At 51.6% G+C, this 14,352-nt stretch overlaps 1 protein-coding gene across 2 annotated transcripts; it reads right to left on the bottom strand.

Annotated features, from left to right (window-relative positions):
- NAGK (N-acetylglucosamine kinase) lies at window positions 1–9,487 on the bottom strand. Of its 2 annotated transcripts, XM_027621739.1 has the most exons (10): window positions 8,835–9,481; window positions 7,171–7,255; window positions 6,918–7,016; window positions 5,962–6,103; window positions 5,081–5,191; window positions 4,270–4,382; window positions 2,528–2,615; window positions 1,504–1,601; window positions 962–1,040; window positions 1–317 (listed from the first exon to the last, which is right to left on the bottom strand). In XM_027621739.1, the coding sequence occupies exons 1-10, from the start codon at window positions 9,416–9,418 to the stop codon at window positions 127–129; spliced, it is 1,590 nt and encodes a 529-aa protein (XP_027477540.1). In that variant the 5' UTR covers window positions 9,419–9,481; the 3' UTR covers window positions 1–126. The 2 variants fall into 2 exon arrangements, with proteins under 2 accessions (XP_027477540.1, XP_027477539.1); XM_027621738.1 differs by lacking the exon at window positions 1,504–1,601 and having other exon boundaries at window positions 8,835–9,487.
- Window positions 9,488–14,352: the final 4,865 nt, after the last annotated feature.

Genomic DNA, 14,352 nt, shown 5'->3' on the forward strand with positions numbered 1-14,352 from the left:
GTGGATGAAGTGCATTTATTTTCTTTCAGATGTGTTTTTCTTTAAAAAGAAAAAAAAAGGAAAAAAGCCTCCTTTCCAGCACCCAATGTCCACTGGGCTTGGAGGGGTGGAGCCAGGGCCAGCCCCCTAAGAGAAGGTGTAGGAGTAGAAGGCAACGGCATTGGCAGAGTAGTCCATGGGGAGGAGGTGCCCGATGTGCCTGGCCCCGAGGCTGGCCCCACCTAGGGCAGAGGAGTGTTGCAGCTTTATCAGGGTGAAGCTGGAGAAGGAGTTCTGGGCCTGGATCTCTCGGCCCTGGGTCAGCGCCAGAAGGAAACCTGAAGGGAAAGAGGGCAGAGGGCAGAGGGCGGAGGTGAGAGTAGACCAGCACCCTGTGGTCGAGACCAGGAGAAGGTGGGACAAAGACAGGGAGGGAAAGGAGAGGCCCAAGCCCTGAGGCATTCCTGTGCAGGTCCTCGAGCGGCCCACATGCCAAATCCCTAACAGGCAGGGCACCGGGACATGCGCCCAGTAAGGGCTGTGGGGTACTGGAGCCTGCAGCCACCAGGCACCCAATGCCGGGAACTGCAAGGAAGCAGTGGGGCCCTCCAACTACTTCAGAATGTCTAATGAAAGCACACAGCCACCTGAACCAACGCTGCAAGGGCAAAGAAGACACCTTTTCTCCTTCTGGCTGCAACTGTGTTGACTAGAGATGTCACCACATGCAGGTGAGAAGCCCTCATTTCAAGGGAGATCTTTCTCCAATTTTTAAGAAATGGTGCATAGCTGATAAATTCTTTAAAAAGAACATAGTTTTAAGAGTTCAAGGAAGCTGAGTGAGAGCCAGTAAAAGGGCTCCCTGGCAGACTGAAGGCGGAGGGCTATGGCCTGTCCAGGCCTCAGGGCCCAGGTCCCACTTCTTCCCCAGGGCAGGCAGCTTTCCCGGATACCCGCCCTCCACCGCCCACCCCAGGCTCACCTTCCCTCAGCAGCTCCCAGCTCTTCCACACAGAGCCCACACACAGGATGGGGAGGCCCATCTCCCCCTGGAACAAGACCTGGCGGAGAGCAGAAGTGGACACTGGGGGTGACCAAACCTCTCCAGCGCTGAAGTGGGTACTTTCTTAAGACCAGCCCACCCGATTCCTGTTACCCTCCCTCTAGCCAAGGTAGATTGAAGAAAAGGGAGATTCATAAAGCCAAGGGAGAGAACGGAAAGGAAGAAGGGTGAAGCAACAATACAGAGGAAGGAAAGAGAAGGGAGGGAAGTGGACGGAAACGTGTACCACGTTAAAGCAATTTACTCTATAGAAATGCAGGCCGCGGGCCAGCCACAGAGGGGAGGCACTGGACCCCAGAACTTTTCTGTTTTAGAGACTTTATACAGAGTTTTTCTCACACTCTAAGTTCATTTAAAACTGTGCCCCCTTTACAGAGTTTGATGGGAGAGTCTCATCCCTGAGGGGAAAGAGCCAAATCTGGCCTAGCAGCATCCAGGTTTCCTTTCCCACCTCGACTCACCGGGTCAATCTCAGGCAACACTGCCACCACGTGTCTGCCCAGCATCTCCCCAGCCTTCCTGAAGATAAACCGGGAGAGGGCATCTCCCTGCTGGGCACCTGTGGTGGGTGGGGGGGGTGTAGTGGTGAGTACCTAGGGAGCTGCCTGTCCTCTGCTATTCCCTCTGTTGCAGGGTAGAAACAGGAGCACCTATAGCTAGCAAAGATCTAAATTAGGAATGGATGCCCACCTCAAGCCTCCAAAGTGGTCTCTCCATCCTTACTGCCCCACCCCCACCAGGTACCCCCAGCAGAGGAGGGATGTCCTGTACCAAGGCGGCTCATTCCAGGCACAGGAGAGCGGCCACCCCCACTAGAGAAGCACAGTGGCATCTGGTCTGTACTCCAGCTTACACAGGGTTACCGAGTCTGTTCCTGAAGGTCTCCCACCTCTGCGGACCCTACTTGAGCAGCGGGCTGGTGTTCCTGCCCCACCCCCCATCCAACAGTCTGCTGTCGGTCCGCCCCTCCCTAGCTCTGCTCTGAAAGGACCTCAGTCCAGCAAGATCTAAGAGGGGCCTCCAAATGAAGGGAGTATGAACCTTACAGTGGAGAAACAGCACTGTGCAGACAAGCAAGCCCTACGGTTTAGCTTCTCTTGACCCACAACCCACCACGCCGAACCTCTCTACGATCTCCTAGCTCTTCGGGTATCATTAGTTTGTTTTTTTATCTCTTTTAATTACAGATTTGCCCAAAGGACAATTGCTTCAGAAATTTCTCAGAAACAGACATACAACCTGCATAAGCCATGACAACTGTCAAGAAGAGAAACATAGATACTATAAAACAATTGTCAATACAACCCACATGTCCTTCTGGCTCCACCCCAAGGCCTATCAGTACCAAGGTACAAAGAACTGAAGTCACTTGGTCAAAGGGAAATTAGCTTCCGGTTCCCATATGAACCCCATTCCATCCCCCAATTAGGGAAGTCTTTGGGGGAACAAAACCAAATAAAACCCTGCCCCCCCCCCACACCGTACCTTCTGCAATTTTCTGGCAAAACCCAGCAAACCGGCATTTATCAAAGTCCCTATACAGGTGGGTGAGGATTCCTAGCCGATCTGGCACCTGAGAGACAGAAAAGGCACAGAGAGTCATCAGAAGCAAAGGAAAATGTGCAGTCTGCCCACCCAAGTTGATCTTCCTGATGTCTGTGTTTGAAAAGCTAGAATAATGTTTGTTTTTTTAAGTTCTAGAGAACACAAGGATTTGAGATTTCTCATTTGAGGGAAGTTCTTTGTTTTCCCCACATGGATTCCATCGCCCCTTACAGATTAGCTTGGATACACATAGCACAGATCTATACGCACCAAAGTGCCTTCTGCAGTTCTTTGAGGTGCTCCTGAAAAGATTTCTTTGGCGAAAAGAATCTAAGGACTACTGCACATTGCAGCTCTCAGAGTCACAGTGCGAACTAGCAAGTTAAAGGCCCTGTGTAAGTTTATTTCAGAAATCTATTCATTTCTCCCAAACTCCTCTGACCACAGAAGTTCCTTCTCTCACCCTAACAAACGGCATCTGCAGGTCCTGAGGGATGGGCGCTTCCCCAGAGTACACACTAAAATGGGAGAAGGGGGCTACAATGTGAGCACCTACAGCCATAAGGTAAGCATGTTCCGCACACAATCTCATTTAATCCTTGTAGTGACTTTGTGAGAATGACTAAAGGCTAAAAGAGGGCGTGGGAGACCTACTAGCGGGGTTTAGAACCAATCTGTTGGGTCAGGGTAGTTTAACTGCACCTTCCATAGCAGCCGCTATGGAAAGTGATTTCTCTTCCTGGTCCCTCCCTCCTCCTCACCTTGACCCTGGCCAGAGTTTCTCTGTAATCAGTTAATCCCCGAACCTTGAAAATACAGGTCCTACCTTCCAGTATCTCTAATCTCCTTCCTTGAGCCCGTCCCCAGCCATGTAAGTGGCTCCCGTGCAGAGAGGTCTATCGAATAGACTTATATTCCTTCTCCTCTTCCCTTTTACCTTGGGTTCAGCTAAAAACAGCTGCTTCCTAGTCCACTACAAATAAGCATGGCCCAGACAGAGGAAAGCCCTGGGTAGGAGGTTATACCTCCCCCAAGAACTCTCCCTGCCCACCTCTTTTTTTTTTTAATTAGAAGATTTTATTTATTTATTTCAGACAGAGAGAGAGAGCATGAGCGGGGGAAAGTGGCAGAGAGAGAAGCAGGCTTCCCGCTGAGCAGGGAGCCTGATGTAGGGGCTCGATCCCAGAACCCTGGGATCATGACTTGAGCCGAAGGCAGACACTTAACCGACTGAGCCACCCAGGCGCCCACCATGCCCATCTCTGTAACAGGATCTCCTCCCTGACCCATACAGGCCAGAAGCAGCTCACTGACACACCTGTTCAACCTTCACCTGCTGTCTCTGAGTACACCGCCTCCTGATCTCACCCTGCACTTCTCACTCCAGCCTGAAATGGCATCTACCTTCATCTCCCAGCAGGGCCTAGCTGCCCAAGAATGAATTCTAGCTAACCACCTGTCCCCAGCCTGCCCACTCCTCATGCCTGACATCCTCTTGGTACGTATCACCCACGTCATTATGAATCCTATCCTCACCTGGAACTTCTCCATCCTCCAGCTCTGACCCACATTCACCTTGACTTCCCTTCGGCTCACCCAGTTCTTCTCCTACATTCACTCCTGCTCAGTATCCCACTGCCCCATCCCAGGTGGGCATGTTTACCAGAGGCAGGGGGAAGTACCTGGAAGTAGTTGAACATCGCCTGTTTGATGTAGCCAATGTCATGAGGAGCCGCCTCTAGGTTGTCAATAGAGTCGAACACTATTTTCACTGCTCGGTGTGCGATCCAGTAGGCTGTGGAGGGCAGAGAGGGCTAAGAAGATGGGCTAATCTCCCCGAGTTCATAGATAAGGAAACTCAGACCTAGACAGGGTAATGACCAGCTTGGGTATTACAGCAAATTAGATGCCCCAATTTCGACTGTCTCTGACCAACCCACAAAGGGAAAGCTAGGGGGAAGACAAGAGGTGAGGCTGGTCACACCAGCTCCTACCTAAAAATAAAGACAAGGTCAGTCAGCTGTCGCAAAGACCATTGCGGTCACTGCCATGAGCTGGCCCCAAAGGCCCCTATGAAAAGATATACCTGCTACCTATAAAGAGGTCATGCAGGAGGAGTTTCTATGCCCCTTTCCTATTAGCAGACTGGTCCAGCATGTCCTGGCATCTATGGCCTTAACCTTCATAGTGTCATTTCCTCCCCAAGGACTCCAAAAGTCAACACAGGTGGGCAACAACTATTATGCTGAGGCGTGAATCTGAAGCTGGATACAAATCACTGCTGCAGACCAAGGGCAGCCACTAGTCCGCAATCTGCATCTCTGTGTTCTCTAAGTCATTATCCTGGACTCAGAGCAACTTTTCAGGAGCTGTCCCCGGAGAGCCCCAAGGGGTTGGTGGCCAAGGGCAGGGGAGAGGAAGATGGGGAGCGGCAGGAAGGGAAGGGTCCAGGGCCTTAAGCCTCAGAGCCAGGCCCAGCTGCCATGAACTCACCTGAGCCCTCGTCCCCCATCATGTGGCCCCAGCCGCCACAGCCGCTCTCAGAGCCGTCAGGGTTGATGAGCCTGCAGTTGGAACCTGTCCCAGAGATGAGCACGATCCCACCTGGGGAAAGGGCACGGGAGGCTCAGTGTGGCCAAGGCCCTGCACGGAGCACACAGCTTCTGACTGACGAAAGAGGAGAGAAACCAGCCCCGGGATCACCACCCAGTCTTGTAGAGAAAACTGAGCCCAGCCAGTTTCCCGCCTGAAAGTGGAGGGCCTGCGTCTCAAAGAAGCTCCGATCTACACAGAGCCCTTCTCTGGGAGACGAAGAGGAACATGAGCCTGCCCCCTTGCCCAGCTAAGTGACTACCTGCCTTACTGCGTGCCTATTATGAGCCAGGGATTGTGCTAGACTCTGTTCACACAGTGATACTCATTCAACATCCTAAACCACTTTTGGAACTACAACTGCCTCCATTTCATAGAGGAGGGAACTGAAACTCAAGAGTTCCATAACTTCTCCAAGACGGTACTGCTGACAAAATAGGAGCGGAGATTCAAATGCCAATCTCAGGATACGAAGGCCTCTTACACTCGCACAGAGCTCTGTCTGTCTTCTTCTTAGCCCTCAGCTGCCCCCCCAGGCAGCCTCCTCACCACACGGCCTCTGCAGTGGAGGCTCAGGTCTGACTGAGATACTGTTCTGCCTTCGCACCTTCTGTCCAGTCCCTGCTCTGGCAGGGACTTAAGCCAAGAAAAAGAGCAGGGAGAAGGGGGCAGGGTATGCTCGAGGCTGCCTTCCAGGTATTTCGAGACAAGTTCTGCCAGCTGTAACTAAGGGGCTTTCCCAAGAAAACCAGTTCTCAACCTCACCCCGCCCTCGTCCTCACCATCCTGTGTTGCTGTGGCGATGGAGCCCGCGGCGTCGGTGGTGATTAAGTAGCTTTCACTCAGGTGGGGAAATCGGTCCCTCAGCAACTCCGTCAGGATCCTCAGTGCTTCCTCCTGCACCCCACCGCTCAGGGACAGGCCCTAGGCCGCGTGGGATGTGAGTGAGCGGGCAGGGCCCCAGACCCAGCTCCTTTCTCCACCCCCTCCCTGCCTGGTGTCTACCCCTACCCTCCACATCTGGGCATACCCTGCTTATCCAGCTCCAGTCCTCCTTCCGCGCCACCCAGTGACCCACCAGGAGGCTGCTGGCTGCGAGAAGAACCTGGTCTGGGAATGAACCCAGAGTGGGGATTCAATAATGCCAGGTTTGGAGGGCGGGAGGGTCAGCAGTGCCGTCAACGGAAAAGTCAGGCAGAAGAGCAAGCGGAGGAGGTGAGCTTGGTGTGGAATACAGGGGGCTTCACTGTGCCTGCAGAACCTCTCACTGAGGCTACGGCCAGGGGGTAGTCGGAGCTACAGCAGCTTGAGAGAAACGTCTGAGCGGAGACTCACAGCTGACGTTTAACGAGTGCTCATAGGTCAGGCTCTATGCTACGCACTTTGGGATGTACCACGTCATTATTCTTTCCCAACAATTGAGGTAGCTACTGTTACTTGCATTTCCCTAATGAGACAGGCTTGGAGGAGGTAAGTAGCCTGCTAAGAGTCTCGCAGATATTGAGTGACAAAACTGGGATTCAAACCAGGGTCTCACTGGCTCTCCAAAGCCCTGGGCTCTTCCCATCCTTGTGGCTTGTAGGTGACAACTGAAGCCATTAGAATGGGTGAGAATATATGTTTCTAGACCAGAGACTAAGCCCTCAAGGCCTTTCACTCTGCAGTCATCAGACTCATCTGGTCAAAATGGCTGTCTGTGTTTCTGCACCTTAATTCCCAGGCTCTACCCCAGACTCACCAAGCTTCGTAGAGGGACCAGAGGATCCACCCCTGCTTCCAGTTTGGCCCTGTTCACCATCTCGTTGATCCTCTCCACACACTTGTCTGTCCCGATTAGCTGGCCCCAATCAAGGGAAAGAGGAGTTACACAGACTTGCATGACCTGTGTTGCCCCAATAGGCTGCTACACTCGGCCCCAGCCACCATCTTAATGGGAGTTACAGAGAATAAAACCACAACCAAACCCACTGGTCTCTCAGTGGGGTCTTTACCCAGTGGTTTGTGCTGAGTCCATCTGCTTCTGCCAGGATCTGCCCATCCTCTGAGAGTAAAAGGACCTTGGATCGTGAGCCTCCCCTACAGAACACAAGGGGGCACTCAGTCTTGCTCAGACAAACCTGCAGGGACAGCTAAGCTTGTGCAGTCCTTGTCACAAGCAGAGCCCAGGGCCATGGTGACAGCTTTGGCAAACCCAATTCCCATTCCCAAGCCCACTTCTGTGGTCTGGTTTGATGTGCTACTGGACTGAAATGTTGCTCCTGCTCAGCTTTCCTCGGGGATGTCCTATTTATCTTGCAAGACCCTACTTCTCTATCACCTAGTCCTTGAAACCCCTGACTCCTGGCCTACCGCCACAGCTCCATTAGTTAAACCACATCAGTGCCCCCACAACTCGTTACGATTCTGGTAAGAGTGTTTAATTGTTTTTCCGTCTGCCTCTCACTACACTACAAACTCCACGGGGCCAAGCTCCAGATCCTTTATCCATCGTCATGCCTGGCACAGGCCAACACTCAGTAAATGTGACTAAAGGGTGTGGCACATGTCTCTGCTTCTTTCACAATAGCTAAAGGCCACCTTTCAAGATCCAGCTCCAGCTACCAAGTTCTTCAAGACACCCTTGGGAGAAACACTGACCAGAGAGGGCAGAGTTTATACCTACTTAAGCAACCAAATGGTGAAATGCTTATTACTGGGGGAAATGGTAGTTTGGAGGGAGGTCTGTGGTGGTGTGATGTATGTTTCTTCATTGATCAGAACTCTCGCGAATATCAAAAGAGGACACTAAAGACCTGCTGATCAAACTCAAAGATGACAAGAAGTTTCAAGGGGTAGTTAATGCACGAGGCAACAGATTCAATGTCCATAAGCATCTCTTGACAACCTAGAAAAATAGGTCGTATCTTACACATGAATATAACGGACAAGCGCAAGCTCCTGTACTGATTTTTAAAAAGTGCAACAGACACAGGACGGGGGAGATCAACCTTAACAAAAGAAAAAAGACATGGGAGTCTGTGAGTCAGCGCGGCACACAAGTAAAACCAATCTCAGATTCAAAAGTAAGTGCCTGGACTGTGACAAGAGCCACCCTCTCTTATGGCCAGATGTGACACAGAATGACAGAGGGTTCGATCTGGAATGCTGACAAGAACAGGGGTGTCCAGGCATCAGGACAGGCTAGCACTTTGGCTGGCAGCTATTCTAGCTACCAGACCCCTCTGGCAAAGGTCTTTGTCCCCGGCTTCCACCACACTCCCACTCCCCACCCCGAGTCCAGCAACTTCACACCTGACACCTGTTCAGCTAAACTCTCTCCGGGATGCGGAATGAGGAAGAGGAGCTTCTAGATCTAGCGGGGGACGGTGGAGTGGGTCGTTCGTGGGAGAGAGGGGTGTGGTTCCGCCGTGAAACATAAAGGACCCCCCGCCCCGGGTGTGGCCGTGCACACGCAGAGTCCCCGCAAGCGCTCGGGCACTGCCGCGCGTGCACACACCCCTCCTCCGCAAGACCCCGCAGCTCAGAAGCCCAAAGTGGCCGGCCCCTAAGGTGGGAGGTCACCAGCCTGCCAGCCTGGCCATAGGCTTCCTTCCTTTCGCCCTCCTGCCGCTTCCAAGCCGCCCCTCCCGGGTTCCCTCCGCTGAGCCGCACTCACCCCTCCACACCCCCGTACAGTGCGGCCATGGCCGTGCTTCCGCCGCCGCAGATCCCGCAGTTTGCTTCTCCCCCGCCCGCTCGGCGCCGCCCCCCGGTCACATGAATGCCCGCGCCGTCCCGCTGACTCGCGACAGCGAGTGCGCGGGGCGGGGCGCCGCTAGCCCCAGGCCGGGGCTGAGCGAGACTCGTGGGCTGGGCGAGCGCGGTCCTCAGCGGCTCCTCCGGACTCCGGCCGGACGCCTCCCCACCTCCTGGACCTGCCTCCGGAGATGGATACCCGAGCCAAGCCGAGGAGCCAGAGAGGGGTGTCGGCTCCCACCCACTGGACAAGTTCCTGCCCTGCCCAAACCCACCAGCGCCCGGAAGTTGCTGACAGCTTCGTCCCCCGCGTGCGCACTGCTTATGAGCCACGTAGACTGAGGGTGACCGGCGCGGAGAGGCGGCCCCGGGCAGTCCGGGGCAAGGGTTTGGGGGGGGCACCTTAAAAATGAGGCTGTGCAGGCCGCCTGGGCGGCTCCATCGGTTAAGGGTCTGCCTTCGCCTCAGGTCATGCTCCCAGGGTCCTGGGATCCCGCTCCACATCGGGCTCCCTGCTCGGTGGAGAGCTAGCTTCTCCCTCTCCCTCCCGCTTCTCCTGCTTGTGCTCTCTCTCTGTGTCAAATAAATAAAATCTTTAAAAAAAAAAATTGGACTGCCCAACCCAGCACCTGCCTGGCCATAGCAAAAGTCATACTTTTGTGTACACAAACACCACGCAGACTTCGCGCCGCACTTGTGCCGCGTATGGGTAATCAGCAGTAACTAGAATTGGGCCAGGAAAGGAGAAAAGCCCTGAGGCTGTCCTTGCAACCAGAGAAGGGGGCGGTCAGCTTTTAGCACCCGCTCAGTTCAATTCTTTGGGCAGGGTATCCGCAGGGACATAGACTAGAAAACTTCTGTTGCCCTCCACCCACCATCCCACTCGCCTTCCACAGGATTGGGAAAAGGGAAAGGGAGCGAGAAGGAGGGGAGAAATACTAGCCAGGGTCTGGAACCAGGAGGGGGCTCCTGTGAGCCTCCGTGGGTTGCTCCAGGCTGTTGCCGGCCCACGGTGGGGCAGCTTGCCAGGCCAGGAGGGAGGTCAGCTGCCCTTGGCATCTCTTCAGGAACTTCAGCCTTCGGGACGAGTCCTTCACAGGGCAGTTCTCAAACTGGCCTGGTCCCTGCTCTGCCTGCTCCCCATCCCTGGAGGTACCTTCTGTCTTATTTTAGAGACACCCTGCACTAGTAGCTTCTTTCCCTGATAGCCAATTGGGTCTGGTTATGTTTTGGTGTGAACCTTTGGCATTATATGTACTCTTTTAGACTGGAAGAGAGGAGTCTTTACCACATGACTTACTTATTTGGGACGCTGAAACACTACAATGTAACCCTCAAGAGTAGTTGAAAAGTAAATCACTACAGTCATAGAAAATATCAGAGAGAGGGGCAGGATTTTTTTTTTTTTTTAATGCCCACCTGTGTCATTTACATCTGCAGAACATCCGAGCTGGAAGGTGCTTAATCCAACACACGGTTTTAGAATAATGGAGCTCATTGATTCTGGTAGGCTTAAACTGGGCAGGATTTTTGGAGGCGATTGTAGGTGGATTTTGAAAGGACTGTGCCTTTTTGCACACTAGGGCAGTGAGCCCTGGGACCTGTATGTATGGTAGTTTCCCTTTGTACTGCTTGTTTAGAAAAGGAAGCAAAAGAGAAAGTGCCCAGATTCAAAGACAAGGACTGAGTTCACCATTTACTAGCCGAGGACCTTGGGTGAATTACACATAGTCGCTGCAGCAGCTGCTTCTTATCTACAAAATGGAAATGATAAACGTCCACCTACCCAGACTAACACAGGATTTAAATATCATAAGAATTTTGGAAACCTTAAAGTACTGCGCAGATTGTAACTAATTTTCACTTACGTTACTAATTACCCTGTGCTGTCCAGCACAGTAGCCACGTGGGACTACTGAACACTTGAAATGTGGCTAGCACACTTGAGCTGGTAAAATACAGGATTGCAAAATAAGCTAACAGCAGCCTTGAAAACTCCCTGAACGGACAAAATCAGTGTAGTCATACACACAAGGCTTAACTTAGCTTCTTTTGCAAGACTAACTTGACCTGGGTTATTTGCTGCTTAGGCCTCTAGAAATCATAAGCACAACTTGAACTGTCCCAAGGTTCATAAGAGGTAACCACTGGCCATTTCCCTATCATCTAAGAAAATTTTAATACTGTAACTGTACAGGCTGCTTTTAGGCAAATGGGCTCGAGCAATGGTATGAAGAAAGGGCCCACAGCGACCACTTGGCTGAAGACAGACAGGCTGACCATAGGCCCTAACTGACCAATGAGCTACTTAAAACCAGGCACAGTTACCAAAAAGGGGAGAATTGCATATGTTGCCGTACCTCTTCACCTTCCCTCTTTAAAAACAGCCCCAACTCTGCCTCACTGCAGACAGCCTCCCCTCTGCTGTCCCGCTGCCGTTCCCTTGTGGTGTATTCAATATCTGCCACAGGTGAGTTCCTTCATGTCCCTCCCAACCAGCTTCCACCACATCCTCGCCCGCCATCTGATTGAGAGATACCCTATTTAGACACCACAATAACCAATCGCACTAAAGAATAAACAGTCACAGTCTTGTCACTAAATAAGCTGTTTTATAACGATACTATCTCTGAGCCTCATTCCATGTTTTGGCTTGAGTGCTCCTGGTTTGCAAACTGTACTTTTGGTGTGTGCGCAGTAAACTTGTATTAATTACTACTTCAGTGATTCATTGGTTTTACTTCTGTTATTTCTGAACTTTTAACAGTGTTGTCCATTATAGTTCTCTAAAGCTCTTTCGTGTACTTTTATCTTGTTTGATTATTTTTTTAAAGATTTCATTTATTTATTTTTGAAAGGTGGGGAGGGGCGGAGGGAGAGAATCCCAAGCCAACTCCTCCCCAAGCACAGAGCCCAAGGAGGGGCTCCATCTCACAGCCCTGAGATCGTGACCAGAGCCGAAACCAAGAGTTGGGCACTCAACCAACCAAACCACCCAGGTGCCTCCTTGTTTGATTATTTTAACAACCCCATGAAAATATCAGAGATTTTTAACCACTTATTACAGGTGAGGAAGCCGAGGCTCTGAAACCAAAGCAATTAGCCTAGGCTCACACAGATACATGTTCCTCCCTGTGGCTGTGCTAGGTACAGGAGGAAATAAAGATGTTGCAATATATATACAAGGGTTAACTTCTACTTAGCTTTGTAGAAGTTTAATAGCCCCTTTCACTGGGCTTGCCACATCCCAACAGCTGCCTCTGTGATGCTCATGTGGCTGGTAAAGTCCTCTTCTGCGAGTCACAGTCTTGTTCTTTGTCCCCGTGGCTCCAGGGAGGCCAGATTTCCACTGGGGGCAGGGCAGGCAAGAGGAACAGCAGGAAAATACCTTCCCTCCCAAATCCACTTGATTGTGGGTCAGAGAACTTTGGGACCCAAGGTCTTCAACAGGTTATGTTGACTTGACAACCACATCTGTTTTTGCTCATTGTACTTCCAGGGCTAACCTCGGTCCAGGCACATGAGAGGAGGTCCATAAATAGTTTTTGGGAGTGCTTATAAACCATAAAGCACTGTATCACAGTCACGAGAGGTAGTAAATGCCCCACCGTGAACTAAAGAGGGGAGCAAGCAGATTCTGTAGCAGAGACAATTTGCGGAACAGATTTGGAGAAAACAGTAGGGAAACTGGCCTGGGGACGCAAGAGTTGGAGAAGTAATCAAGGGGCCTCCAAAGGATTCAGCCCTAATCTGTCCTAAATTGGGAAGTTGCCAGCACAAGGGTGACCTCAGCACTGTGCTTAGGATTATTAATCTGGGAGGTTCCTTATAGCAGGACAAATGGGAGGGAAGAGCCTGGAGCAGGGAGACATTCAGAAGGCTGGGGCAATGGCACAGGCAAGAATGAAATGAACAAGGAAGTGATGAGGGATAGGGCATAGCAGAAATCAGGAGGAGGGATCCAAGTCGGGGGTCGTGCTGACCTCTCCCTCTATGGATCTGGGATGAGGGCAGAGACAGAAGCTGGAGCTGACTTTCCCACAGTGAAAGGAGAGGGGTAAGGAGCTGCCTTACTAAAGGTGGAGGTGGGACTCCCGAGCTGATAGCTGGAAGGCAAGAGAAGGGCTCTTCCAGACCTGCAGGACAGCCAGGAATCAGCCAGGAGAGGCGAGAAGGGGTGTGGTGGACAGATTGCAGAAACAAGTACAGACGGTTGACGATAAATATAAAAAGTCTGATCGCCTAGTCTCCTGCCCCTTGATCTGAAAGTGTGCAGTCTTAGGCCAGTGCAGCGACCCCAGAAAATTAGGTTGGTTTATCCCCCTTTCTGAGTGTGGGAGTATCTATGTGCGGTTTCCTTGCATGTTTTGGCTTATGTGTATCCATATGTAGATGTGGATATGCTTATTTATATATTTGAACTTGTATAGGTTTCTAAGTGACTAACGTGTTTACAAGCACATGTATTTGAGATAATATCTTTATGCATTTCTCTGTGCCTAGTGTATATACAGAACTGGAATTAGAATTTCAGTTCTTCAAGGAACCTAAGCAATCCTGGATGTTTAGGCAACTGTGAGCAGATGCACAGATGTGTAAATGTAACTTGACAGTGTGATGCTGGAACAGGCTCGCCCTAGCTCACAAAGAACAAGCTGTGCACATCTTTCTAACTTTCACTAGGTGACATCGCATTGCAGCTCAAAATTGCCATGGTGGGAATATTTACAATACAGAAACCAGTAACTGCTCTAAATCAGGTGGTTGTTGTCTTCCAGAAAGTTGGCTGTTAAACGTTTACCAGCACACACTGGGCACATATGTTTTATGTGTGTGAGACGTCCTTGCTCCGGGTGTATCAGTGTACAAGTGCATATATGAAAACGTCCACCTGTGTCGTGGGTCCACTCTTTTATAGATCACAAACTCAGGGGTGCAAACCTCCAACTGTTTTCCTACAGCTGAGCTGAATTTCTATCTCAATCCTCTGCTCCTAATCGAATCATGTACAGGTGAGCTCAGTCATTCCAGGGTTCAGTCTAGACCTAACACTCAGCCTCCTTGTGGCTCCCATGTTTGCATCTGAGGGCCAGGATTACACGGCAGGAAGCAGTGCCAGGAGGGGCGGCCACGGCAGCTGCCAGGATGCCCAGTCTCTATCTCTTGCGGTTTTTAGAACCTATCTGCTTGTCAGGTTCAGAGGGTTTTATGTTTCCTTCCTTCTGGGCTCCTGGACTCTCCCTCCAGGCTGCTGCCTCCAGGATTAAGCGGGGGGCGGGGGGGGGGCGGGGCGCGGGGGGGGGAGCTTCATGTCGCCTAACTACACAATGCCCATGAGCTAAACTGCAAGCCCATCTTATACACACCAACATGCCCCCAGGTCAAGGACCTCATAGAAGGCCAAGCTGGGATTTGAACCCAGTTCTTTCTGACTCTAA

Source organism: Zalophus californianus, chromosome 8 (assembly GCF_009762305.2).
Source record: "Zalophus californianus isolate mZalCal1 chromosome 8, mZalCal1.pri.v2, whole genome shotgun sequence".
Taxonomy (NCBI): domain Eukaryota; kingdom Metazoa; phylum Chordata; class Mammalia; order Carnivora; family Otariidae; genus Zalophus; species Zalophus californianus.